This window comes from Nanorana parkeri, unplaced genomic scaffold (assembly GCF_000935625.1).
Source record: "Nanorana parkeri isolate BGI_ZX_2015 unplaced genomic scaffold, ASM93562v1 scaffold1871, whole genome shotgun sequence".
NCBI classification, from domain to species: domain Eukaryota; kingdom Metazoa; phylum Chordata; class Amphibia; order Anura; family Dicroglossidae; genus Nanorana; species Nanorana parkeri.
The window spans coordinates 89,436-102,938 of NW_017308139.1; the positions used below are offsets into that span (position 1 = coordinate 89,436).

The following is a 13,503-nucleotide window of genomic DNA, read 5'->3' on the forward strand; positions in this document are numbered from 1 at the left end:
GGAGGGGTGGAAACTTTGTCTTAGCAGTTTGCTACATTACAGGAACTCTAAAAAGGGGGGCCCAAACGGGCTGTATTAGAGGACAGGGGAAGGGGGCCCAGAAGAGCAGTACTAAAGGGCAAGGAAAGTGAGCCCATCAGGACAATATTATACAGTAAGTAAAGGGAAGCCATCAGGGCAGTACTAAAGGGCAAGGAAAAGAGGCCCTTCAAGGCATTTCTAAAAATCCCATCTTAGAAGTACTAAAAGACAGAAAAAGAACAAAGGGCAGAGGGGCCCATCAGAGCAGTACTAAAAAGCAGAGGGTAAAGACGGCCCAAACAGGGCAATAAAAAAAGGCAGGGATAGAGTTCCCATTAGGGCAGTAATAAAGGGCAGGGAAAGGAAGCCCATCAAGACATAGCTAAAAGTCATAGAATGGGGCCCATCAGGTCAGTACTTAAAGTGACACTAAACTCAAGAATGAAATCTTAAACATAAATTCAAGTACTTTAACTATTAACTAAAATGTAGCTTATTTAAGTATCACTCAGTAGATCCTCAAATCATCTCTGAATTGGTGCTGACACTTTCCTTCATTCTGGAGGGTGGCTACTTTTGTTCGCCATGGTCCCTGTGTATGTTGTAAAGTAGCTACTGCACCAAGCTCACTCCTGTGATGGATTACAACCTCAATACAGAAGCGACCTTGGAGCGCTGGCTACTTTACACACAGGTGTAGCAATGATCCCAGAAGGAGCTGCTGGTAATTTTGGGTCCTCTTACCTGTTTCGTTGCCCCTTTTTTATTTCTAGCAAGACCAACACTTCTTAAAACAGAACAGGCTCAAGTCATAGGATGTTTTTAGTATGTATTGCTTAGTAGAAAACTCAGTAGAGACAGTTAGGGTTGCAGGATACCCAAAGAAGTTTAGTTTCACTTTAAGGGCAGGAAATAAGGGCCCATCAGAGCAGCACTAAAGGGCAAGGAAAGGGGGGCCATTAGGGCAGTATTAAAGGAATTGAATGGGGGCATAATATATGTAGAAGAACATTAATGGTCTTTCTATTTTTATGAAGACTGCTTACATTTATTAAAAGTACATTAGAATCATCAAGACTGGTTATTTATATATTCATTTTTATTTTAGGAACCACACAAGGAGGTGAAACTTTTCAGATGGAAATGTCACAAGTAGGCTTCAGTGCACAGTACTCACAGAACAAGGTACAATTCATATTTAACTGTGATACCAATAGCTAGCCTATTCACACGTTTGTATGTTTTAAAGCTAAACAGGGAAACAGCTTAATACATAGATGAAATACATAAATGTGAACTCTTTTACCCGCCAAAGGATTTGTATTCCTGTCCATCCATTTTTGGGATTTATATAGCTCTGCCATACCACACAGCCCTGTCTGGCAGGTGTAATTTAGAACATGGTGCCATTCCGCAGCCCCCCACCCTCAAACTGCCAAACATAGTTGAACTGTGGGGTTCTCCCTGCAGGCTTCTGTATATTTTTTAATCTGGAGCGGTTGTGCATGTCTCCACCTGCTTATCCGTGTCTTCATTCACAGATCTATTCACAGGGATGCGTGGATCCAAAAAACTATCTGCCCATCTGGCACTGTCCATTGAGAACTTCCTCCAGCCCCATAACCAAAGGTCCCTGGAGCTGGAGGAACAGTCTGCAGTAGCCTATTCATTGCACCCGTAATCCACTGATCGTGAATGCAATGCTTTTGCAGGCTCAAATGCAAAAAACTCATTAATGCTATTTTTTGTTGTTGAAATATATGTGTATTTATTTGTTTGCAATGAGTGTAATATGCTTTTATCTAATTGTTAAGGACGCTTGTGGTTGGAATGATAAAGGTGGACAGCTTCCTGATACCACATGTAGAAGAAAATTTGATGTGATGGGTTGCAGTTTTTCAAATTAACCATTGCTGCCCTTTTGTTGGAAATAAACATAGAGCTGTAATTCACAGGCAAGACATTCCTATAGGAATGTAAATCTGGATATGAGTTTCAGAAACAAAATGTCTTTCAGCAGATTTTTACATTATACATTCAACTATCCACCTTTAGCATTATAGACTGGAGCCTGCTCTTTCAACCTTAGAGCCTGGAACTGCCCCCCTGCATACATCTTGTCATAGTTATCATCTCACCTCTTTTGTGCAATATCCAAGCGTCATCCTAAGTTGCCAAGCAAAATATTCTTGGTTTCTGTGCTCAATTATTTCTTTTACAATGCATTGTAAGAACTAGAATTTCCATGAGTATGCCAATAAACTGGGATAACATACATTAGCTGCAGATGTATCATTACAATTCCTATTCACTACTGTGTCCTGTAGTGACTTAGGGTGCAGCGGATGGAATCATCAGTGCAGTGGGGAAAGCAGGCATTCAACACTCTTGGAAATGTTGAATGTAAAGATTCTCCCTGAAGCTGGAACTCTTCAACCAAACCACCATCTGAGTCAGCACCTGCCTTAGAGGTAAGTAGGTAAGAAGGTCTTTTTTTGCAGGGGCCTTTTCTCAAAAACAAAAAAGAAGATCCAAAAAGATATATGCAAGAAGAGGGATGGCCCACCTCCAAATGAGGGACAATTGAGAATGATGATAAGTTTTTTGGTGATGCACTACTCCTTTCTTAGACATGCCTGATAAAGACAGATTAGTCACACTTTCTATAAACTGGCTTTATCCCTTTCCAAAATGCAAGTAGACCCACAATAACACCTTCTTTCACTATTCAAATTGCTGGTCCTATTTTGTAAATGCTTTTGACGTTGTCCTGTGTGCTGATCTCACCTATTGGTCCTAAGAGTGCCTTTGCATTAACACTTCTGAATAGCTAAAGCTAGTTTGAAGGATAGTGTGCTATTTCAAAAGACGTTGCACCCAAAACAGGTGGCCTTTTGCCTATGTATTAGCATGGTCTTAATAAACAAATTCAGTGTTTATACTTGAAATTTACTTCCAGGTAGTAAAATGTTGGTTTGGTTATACCGCAATCTTAATTCAACAGTATTCTGCCCCACAGAAATCTCTGATGTTGGGAGCTGTTGGTGCTTATGACTGGAGCGGCACTGTTGTGCACCAAAATTCAAATGAATTCTCTATTTTCCCCCACAATGCCTTTGAAAAAGTTCTTCATGACCGAAATCAAAGTTCTTATTTAGGTAAGTTTGAGGTATATAAAGGAAAGCTCATTACTACATCAGTGTTCCAAAATATCTTTATCTATGGATATAATTGCTGTAGGTAATTGTAGTCATCAGACTGTGAAGTTAAATAGGACAGGAGCATGTGACTCGGGCATCAATCCTGCCCATAAGGTATTGTGGAAGGCTGCTGAATTTGGGTCACATATGTTGTAGTATTTCCTGAAGACCATTAACTGCTTTCTGATTTATATAATTTGTTTTCTGAAGGTGCTGCTCCTTAAAAAAAAATTCTAATCAAAATATATATTCGAATACATTCTGAAGTTGTGTGGGTCAGCAACATCCACGTTTTTCTATTGGATTTTATTTAATTGTGTTAATTGATGGCAGTGTGTGGGTATATATACTTACCATAGTCATAGGTTATATTATTGTTTGTAAATGTAACATTTAATAAACTTAGATTGAAAGCACAATATATTTATGTTGAGATGGAGTGGACAGTGCTTGATCACCAACTGGACCTTCCTTGTTGTACAAAGTGTTCTCCCCAACCCTAGCATGTATATACCAATCTGAAGGATTGGCTTTGCTGCTGGGCTGCTGTCAGGGATACCGGCACAGGTGACCCCACACCTGCGCAGGTACCCACACAGGCAGACCAAACACGCGTGACCACACAGGACAAGGCAGAATGTATGATATACCGTTTTAATATGCCAACCAGAATAATACAACAGAAACAAGTCTTAGCAACCAACTACATTTAAACAACACCACATGCAAGAAGAACCAGGCAAGCACACTTAGGGAGCAAAGCAAAACACCAGGGGAACTAAAGGACGAAAGGTCAGGGTACAAGGAGCTAACAGGACTCAGGAACATAAACAGGTCACGGTTCTGGACAACAAGCAGGGAACATACACAGGCTACAGGACTCGGGAACAGCAGCAGGTTACAGGACAGGGGACTCAGGCTTAACAGGAAACAGGAAACAATACTGAGCCACAGACCTTACTGCAGGGAGGGCTTAAGTAATCTCCCAGGGAGATGGGTGGTGGATGATTGGTGGCAGCTGGGAGACACCTGCAGGCGAGCACTGGAGTTGCAGTTTCCAGCACCACCCAGTGGAGGTTTGGTACCTAGCAGTTCCTGGCTGCCTGGAGACCCCCGCAGGTGAGTACGGAAACTGCAGGGCTTAGCTCCAGCACCACCTGAAGGCGCTCTGGATCCTAACAGCTGCTTATCAACAGCTGTGTGCTCCCCATATATTACTAAGAAGAATCCACTAGAAAGGAATCACTGCCCTTCTGTACCCAAAAGAGAAAAATCCATTAGAGTTGGAGTTATTTTGTAATAGAACACGTATCTACATCTTTATTACATAATTAGGACAGTAACATATAGCTCCCTTTAGAAGGTGTGTCCCATCTAGAACCCTTGCCTTCTTCAAAGAAGAGCTCCGATTTTTTTTTTTTTTTTAACGCCTCCACCTCCTGTATTACATACAAAATGTGGCCAATCTCTACTTACCCTCCCCACATTGCAGCTCTGTCTTCAGTGCTTTATCCACCATTGCCGATCCTCTTCAGGATAAACAACAGCCAATATCAGTCTATCCATTTCCTGTGACCCCAGCCTGTCGTTGACACACCCCCAGGGGAGCTTTAGGACTTAACAGCACTCATTAAAAGAGCGCCACACAGTCCAGGAGTAGGGATCGCCCCCTGCCACTGCCGTACATGAAGAGAAAGGACCCGTGTTATCACTGGACTGAGTAGAAGACTGCAGTGAAAAAGGTATGTATGGGGTATTTTGTGTAAATATAAAGATGAGGGCAATTCATGGTGGGCAATAAAAGGTAACATAGACACAACTGGAGTTTCGCTTGCATTCCAGGAAAAAGGTTCCCGAGGCAGTTTATGGAGTTATGCCCAAGGCCAACTTTTAAGAATTAAATGAGTAAATTCTTTGAAGAAATAAGGTTGTCATTTTGTTGTTACCTCCTGTGTTAGTGAAAGCCGCGGGTGTCATATTGAGCACCTTCATAGACCCCTGTCAGCATCTCCTCATAGGAAGTATGTGTCTATGGAAAAAACTTACATCTGATTTTAATGACTGTCTTGGCATGCTATATGAAAACCATATGCTGTGAAGTAATTTGCTTTCTCTGTGTGTTTCGTACATCTATCTTGCAGGATATTCTGTTGCCATTCTCAATGTGGGGAACTCGGTGAACTTTGTTGCTGGAGCCCCAAGAACGAACTACACTGGTCAGGTTGTGGTGTACACCATTAATGATAAGGGGAATGTGACAATCCTTCAGATACAGAGAGGAGAACAGGTATGTGAACCCAATGGAATACAGCGTATCACTCCTGAAGCCTGAAGTCATGACCGTCTCTATTGCTGCTCTACCTATCAGGTTCATTTCTGAACTGACAGCAATAAGCCTGTTTCCGTACTGACCCAAGGACAAGTATGCAGATCAGAATGTCTGATTTTGCTCTGACTTCAATGGTTGCATGCTTGTTCCAGGTCTATGACTCAGAAAATACTGCAGTCCTAGGCACAAGGCAGCTAGAGTTCTCAACAGAAGTCAGCACGGATTTTCTTTTCTGAAACCGAGTGTGGTAGTGTTAAAACCCCTGTCAGGATAGTATGGCACTTTGTCCCCACTGGAGTGATTCACCCTCTTTGTTTGTCCTGGTGACAAGAAGGTGAGGAACAGGAGGTGAGAGGGAATCTTCAATGGGGACACTTCTTCCAGTGACAACTGATTTTCTCTTATTTTTTTACTGTGTTTTTGGGACAGGAAGTGAAGGAAAATCTCCCCAATGGGACACAAAAAAACTCATACAAGGCCTTAACCATTCACTAAACCGCGCTGTCTGTGTAGTTCTCAGAAGTCTTTTGAGGGGGCATAAAATCCCATTACGAGCAACCATTTTTTTTTTGTGGGCTGTTATTGTTTATAGCTAAAAATACACAACTTAAATGTTGACCAATTCCTGCTGAGTGGGCTGACAAGGTGGACCTGTCAGTACTACCCAGCCTGGCAAACTTTGATTTAACAATCTAAGGAACCCCGGTGGAAAATGATCAGCTGAACTACCCTGCTCCCTGTTCCACACACCTTCCCCCCTTCCTTCCCCAAGCTAACAGATGGACAGCTGCTGGAGACTGTACTCTTTCTTTCGATTTTGTGATGGACAGGAAGTTCAGGGAAGCTGAACTGAGAGAGTTGGAGCCAGCTATCTATACATTTGACAGCCTCCAGAAACCATTATTTTCTGCACTGTAAAAGTGAGGAGACTGTGTGGTCCATGACGCTTTTTTTTTTGTTCCATTTATTTTGCAGATTGGCTCCTATTACGGCAGTGTGCTGTGCGCTATAGATGTGGACAGGGATTCTATCACGGATGTGTTGTTAGTAGGAGCCCCCATGTTCATGAATGAGAACAAGAAAGAACAAGGACAAGTCTATTTATTTTCTATAAATGGGGTAAAATGGATGTTCTTTTCTTTTAACCACTTGCCGTCCGCCCGTAGTAAAAAAACGGACGGACGGCACTGAAAAATACAGTATCATTCCACATTACAATAAGTAAACTTATTCCATTACCCTAAGCAAGATAAGTACAGAAATGCATCTCTTTTTTTTTTTTTCATTTAGGGAACTTTAAGTCAGCGTGAACTCTTGGAAGGCCCTGACAATTTGGAGAATGCTCGGTTCGGGGCAGCTATATCAGCAATATCTGATATTGATCTGGATGGTTTTAATGATGTTATTGTTGGAGCACCTTTAGAACATGAGGCCAGCGGTGCTGTTTATATTTACAATGGAAATAAAAATACAATCAGGACCAAGTATTCCCAGGTATGGACACTTGTGAGAGCTGCAGCTCCTGTTTATTACATATTAACATAAACATGATTTGCATAGCCATGACCCAAATTTACCTCAAGCCTTCCTTTCCTCCTTTTAGATCACATACCAGCATTGATTTTGTTTTTTTATATGGTTTCTGTAGCATTAAACAACTTTTATTAACTGCAGCAAGTCATAGAGCCTGCCTTATTTCCAGGCTGGAGGACATCCATCTAGCTCTTTCCTCCCTAGTCTGACTGTCCCTGGTCCAGCCTTTTCATGCATTGGATTTCAGTTGTTTCAACCATGGAAGCTCTGCATCACCTGTGGGTGTTACTGTGGGCAGTCTGTATTAAAATGCAGTCTGCCTAGGCACACCTATACAAAACACAAAAAGAGCCCCCAGCATACCTGCCAGCTAGCCTGCAACAAAAAAAAAGTTACCCTGTCAACAGTATGCATTAGAAATAGAGGTTTTAGTTACACAAACCTTTGGCCAAAAATATGTAGAAGCCACACTGCCCGGTCAAGGCTCCTCTGTCAAGCGTGGTCCTAACTATTTATGAGTCTTCATGTTGTAGCATATTAATGCGGTCGATAAATTGAATGCAGGTATACCTGGAGGTAGCCCACTCCTCATCAAAAAGTGCAGGGACGCACTCGAGGCCCAGCAATCCAAAATGCACGCTGGGGTCCCCAGTGCGTCTTCACATCAAAAATAGTCAAACTAGAAATAAATGGTAACCGCATAATTTATAACCGGCCTTGGTAGCAGGGTGCATATGGGAAGCCTTACAACAATACAACACACAAAAAGAGTCCCCAGCATACCTGCCAGCCAGCCCACAGCAAAGCAAGTTACACTGTCTAACAGTATGCGTTAAAAACAGAGGTTTTAGTTGCCCAAACCTACCCCTCCAGACTGACATCCCCCTATCACAGCATTTTAATATTAGCATAACTCTTCCCAAAAGCTAGCCCAGTACTTGCTTCAGGGTTCAGGGCTCTAGACTAGAGTGCTGTGATGTATTCAGAAAGCTATGTACAGCCCACCAGCCATGATCTATCTGCATTGCACAAAGAAGCACAGAGACCCAAAGATGACATCAATTGGGCTAAAGTAAGGTATGTAATAAAAATGGAAAGGTTTTATTTACAAATGTAATTAGCATGTTGATGAGGGGGAAGGAGGAACTAGGGAAAGCAAACTAAAGGCACATTAAACTTCAGCTTTGCAATTACAATAGGAAGCTATTCAAAACATTCAAAACGTTGCAAGCAGACTGTAAACATTCTTTTCAACTTTGGTTAACTCCAAAGAAACCAATGCAGATATATAAAGTATTCATATGCACCGTACACCTTGCACTGACTTGATTGGTAAATGGTTTTCTTTATTGCAGAAAATACTTGGATCCTCAATTAACACACAATTGCAGTTTTTTGGAAGATCAGTTGATGGACACATAGATTTGAATGGAGATTCCATCACTGACGTGTCTGTTGGTGCGTATGGGAAAGTAATTCAGTTTTGGTGAGTAGATCAGATTTATAAATTGTAATTACTAAGCAAAGCTTTGATACAGAGAGCCTGAGAATTTCAAAACCTCCACACCCCCTTCCCCATTCTCCAATGTGTCCAGCATAGGCTGACAGTGGCGGCAGTACAGGAATCTCTGGTAACAGTAAATGGGTGGTTTACACTCCAATTAATTCTTATGAATGTCTAAAAAAGATCTTCAGGAAAGATATATTGGAGCTGTGTTTGTTGCTGTTTTTGAAAGTGAACGTTTGAAGGCTGTCGTATACGGTATATTTTCTTTACTACCTGGAACAATCATGTGTGTATCAGGTGCATAGCTTAGCTGTTTACAGTCGTATTGCTTCCTGAGGGCATGTGCAACATATACTAATGTACTGATATGTCTTTTGAGCTGTAGATGGCGCTGTAGTACAATGTTAGTCTCTATGTGCATGCTTATCTATGATACACAGGAAGTTTTTTCCTCTGTTTTCTTCACAATGCTATATTCACACATGTAATGTTCTTCTAAGCAAGTAAAACTTAATGCAGCATTCCACAAAATCTCAGTGCTTCATCTGAACACATAACCAACATTCTTCACTATTCATGACAAGGTTATTGGACATGATATTGACCCTCGTGATAATAGTCAGCTACCTGAACTTACACTCTGCTCTCACATATCCCCTTCATAATCTAAGCTCCCTATAACTCCCTCTTCGTGTCAGCAGCACGCCTCTGACACCCAGGGAGTTGGAGCTTTCCATAGAACACAGGTAGTTCTAAAGTCGGCAGCCGTTCTGTGTGATGAGGAGGCGGGGATAACCCGCTTCCCACTGCGCCGGCTCAATCATTCTTCACGCTGAGCTCGGAAGGTGAGGGGAGCAGCATGAAGTATGCAGGGCCCAGGACAGGAGGAAGACGTCCCAGTACTGAAATTAGCGGTTATTACGGGCCCCGTCCTCCTGTCCTGGGCCCCTTCTAAGTGGCGGAACTCCAGTGCCCAGTCGCAGCTGTGACCTCTGCGACCCCGGTAGTTCTGCCACTGCGGCTATGTAAACATTCTTCTTCCCCCCCATGAGGGCTGGATTAGACAAGTAATAGTTGTGGGACCTAACTCCATACCGATCACAGGCTGAAAATATTTCCAGAGCTTGTAAAAGATTGTGGTCACAGGCAATCCTCACTGGCTTTATCCAGGTCGTAAAACACATAAATGGGAATGTATCAAGGAGCAGAAGAATCTGGAGCAGCTGCCTATGGCAACCAATCAGCTTTTCTCTTTAGTTTGTTCAGTTAAGATTTGAAAATGAAAGGTGGATGCTGAATATTCTGTCTGCTCCAGTATTGATAAACTCCCCTCATGTTGTTGGACTATAGCATTGCCAACTCTTTCAGCCTGACTTCAGCCAATTTTCTTTTTAGTTTTGCCTATGGTAGAGAACAGTTAAAATATCTATTATGTGTTTGTGTTTGTCTGTAAACTCATTGGGTAGATTTCCCCTCACTTCCTGTCCATGTGACACCTGTGCATAAAAAGGGGATGAATTTGCTACCAGCACAACTTCAGACAAGTTCTAACCTTTGCTCACTCTACCTATACGGTTTTGCACCCCTATAGAGAGAACATCCAACACGTCCCTGCCTCATTCAAACCTAAATAAAAAGTTTTGTCTGACGTTAGACTTTAATTTATTCATGTGATATATTTCTTTCTTCCTTTGCAGGTCACTGGGTATAGCAGATGTGTCCATAAAGGCATCATTTATCCCAGATAAAATAATTCTCACAAACAAAAATAGTGAGATTACTGTAAAAATCTGCTTCATGGCAAGATTCAGACCAGCTAATTCCAAGAGTCAATCCGGTGAGTATAATAATCACAATGATAAATGTCATCATCACGTCTACTGTAAACACAATTGTATGGGGCCTAGTTATATCAGCCAGTATTGATATTGTACTAGTTTTCATGTTCAATATACATTTTGATAGTTTCATCTTTTCATAAAGCTTTAATGGCCAAATTCTCCATTAATTTTCACCACTTTTTAATAAATTATACATCAAAAGATAGCTCACGTGCTACAATGGCCTAGCACTTCTCTCTACAGGGAGCGCTACCTCCTCTACTTGCAGACTAGGTATAGAGAAAATTGTAGCCCCTAGAATTGCCATGTACCTATTTAAAAAATGGTGAACAATTTGTGCAAAATCTATTTTGTGGATAGTGAAAGTGAAGGCTGCTGCTTCGGGTTTGATGACTGCTGTGGGAATATTCTTCACCTTTTGCTGCCATTTTGAGAACTGTTATGTGTTCACACAGTACTTGGTTTTTATGGTGTAGATTATAGAACAAAACAAAAACTAGACAAGAAGGTCATAACAGACCTAGGAAGGAGCCTAAAAAAGACAGTTGCCAGGGGGTCAGACATAGAAAGGTCAAGCCAACGGTCAAGAAAGTCAGACATATGCATTGCCAAAGGGTCAAGCAGAAGTGTAGGCAGGTTCAAACCAAAGTTGAGCAAGTTAGATACAGTATAAGGCTAGAGTTGAAAGACAGGAGGCAGCAGTTTTGGGTGTCAAAGCAATAGTTAGTGCAAACAGTGGTCACTAAGGCTGAGGTTCACAACAGAAGATCAGACAAACGAGAAGGAGTGCAAATAAGAGCCTAATGATACCATGACGTTGGTAGATAAACTCAGGAGTGAAGCCCATTTAAAGACAGTCCATCAATCACTAAACAGGTACATGTTTGCAAGCTGAAGTATGGGTAGAGGGCAGAGGAGTAGGTGCAGTAGTAGAAACGCTGCAGAGGCATGAGCAGGGTGCAGGAGAGCATTTATTGGAGCACTCCGGTTGGGCAACCACACTTTGAGCAATAGTGAGCAGAGCTGGGCAAAAAATTCCTTAAAAAGAGATTCCACCTATTTATGAAGGATGACCTTCTTCCATTTGACAGCAATGTCACCAATAATTGCCATTCCACATCTGGCATATTACATTAATAGAGGGAAATACAAGAAGTAACTATTTTCAGAGGTGGTGTAATAGATTTTCATCCACATTTCACAAGTTTTCAATATTATGTCTACGTTTCATTAATGTTTTAGTTTTCAAAAGCTTTCAATGTCAAACTTGCAAACTTGGGAAAAAATATCATTTTTCACAGCGAACGTCTAGCAATGGAAATGTCATTATTTTGCTGAGATTTATGAATAGACCCCTCAGTGTTGTTTAGAACATTTCAGAGATCAGAAAAAAGTAGGCTGTTCTTTGGGTTCTTTTTTCCACAACATACCTGATGCCTGGTTTTGCTTGTCTTTGTGTAGTGGCTATCACTTACAACGCTACATTAGATGCCGATCTCCTATCTTCAAGAGTGACATCTAGAGGACAATTTAAGGAGACTGGTGACCGAGCTATAATGAGAAACATTGATATCAGCACAGAAGAAAGATGTTTTGAACACATTTTTAATGTTCAGGTAGGTTAAAAATTATTGACTTTATGGCCATTGGATAAGGCTCTTGTCCATTGCCACATATTGATACATAACCTTATTAGTCTTTAGAACATTTAATGTACTCTTTTACCTGTACCATTCACCCTTGATATAGGTAGTACATATTTGGGTTTCAAAGAAGAACATGGTGCTATACAAATCATCGATAAAAGTGCAGAATCACTGGCTTTGTAAAACCTATATGATCATGAAGGAACTCACAATATTTTTTAGATGCCTTGCTGAGTGCTGGGTGATAGCGGAGAAGCAGAGTCCCATATTTCAATATTCCCTTATTTCAACTCTCCATTCCCAATTATAAATAAACAGAGCAAGACAAACTCCTTGTAGATAGTGTCCTGACCGGGATTCAAGCCGGGGACCCCCAGTGCTGCAAGGCAGAAGTACTAACCCAGTGGTGTCACAAGGGGGTGCAGCCCACATGACTAACCGTCATGTTGGTGTCACCCCCTCTGAAAAGTTGGGCACTCAGTCATGGACCGAGAGCCCGACAGGGGACCCGGCAGCATACCGTATACCGAGTGAACATCCCCTCCTCTCTCTGCCAGCGTCCATCACCAAGATGGCCACCGGCAGGCAGGGCTGTAGATAATTTTTTTTCCTGTGGGGGGTTCAGCTTCCTATAAGATTTTATGTAGCAGACACACAAAGGTTTGAAAAAAATATACCGGCAATATCATTCCTAAACCAATCCTTTACCCCGAGCAATACCGATTTTGCTGTTTGACACCATATGGATAAAAACCATGTGGTACCACTTATAATTGGTACCAATTCACAAAAACAGCTTAGTATATACTTTATTGGGATTTTGTTTTTACCAAAAACATTTAGCAGAATACATTTTGGCCTAACTTTAGGAAGAAATTTGATTTTATTTGATATTTTGTATAACAAAAAGTTGAAAATATTTTTTCCCCACAATTTTTGGTCTTTTTTCATTTAAAAAGTCATTAAAAAATTAAATTAAAAAAATCAGCGGCAATCAAATAGCACCAAAAGAAAGCTCTATTTGTGTAAAAAATTAGGCGCCCGGGGGAAAGTCTTTTATTAGCGCTCCCCCAAATCTATCCATAGTTCAATGCTCTAGAGTCATTCTAGACAAACTGTTCCCTTGCCTATGTTTTCCCTTCTTGATCCACCTTCAAATCACCTCATTATCCAGTGCTGCTTTGGTAATTTAGGAGCCACTACTGGGCTTGCTTCAATTTTAAAGGCATTGCCCCTTCTAATCTGTCATGGAGGAGAGACTTGAGTGATTTCAAGCCTACACCTACATGGTGGTTCAGGAGGGGTGCTGCCGCACCAAAAGAAGGGAGCACAGAAGTGGGTCTAAATCCACTGACCCACCATGGAGGCCCACCACATAGCAATGCATTATACAGCAATGCAGAATACCACCAGCTATAGAGGACTA

General features: G+C 41.5%; 1 protein-coding gene across 1 annotated transcript in view; it reads left to right on the forward strand.

Annotated features, from left to right (window-relative positions):
- Positions 1 to 13,503, forward strand: part of ITGA2 (integrin subunit alpha 2) — a 100,651-nt gene that overhangs the window by 53,890 nt on the left and 33,258 nt on the right. The window contains 8 exon segments of the mRNA XM_018571932.1: positions 1,130 to 1,206; positions 3,041 to 3,179; positions 5,363 to 5,508; positions 6,526 to 6,669; positions 6,841 to 7,044; positions 8,439 to 8,569; positions 10,288 to 10,427; positions 11,893 to 12,047. Coding sequence (XP_018427434.1) covers positions 1,130 to 1,206; positions 3,041 to 3,179; positions 5,363 to 5,508; positions 6,526 to 6,669; positions 6,841 to 7,044; positions 8,439 to 8,569; positions 10,288 to 10,427; positions 11,893 to 12,047 — 1,136 coding nt within the window.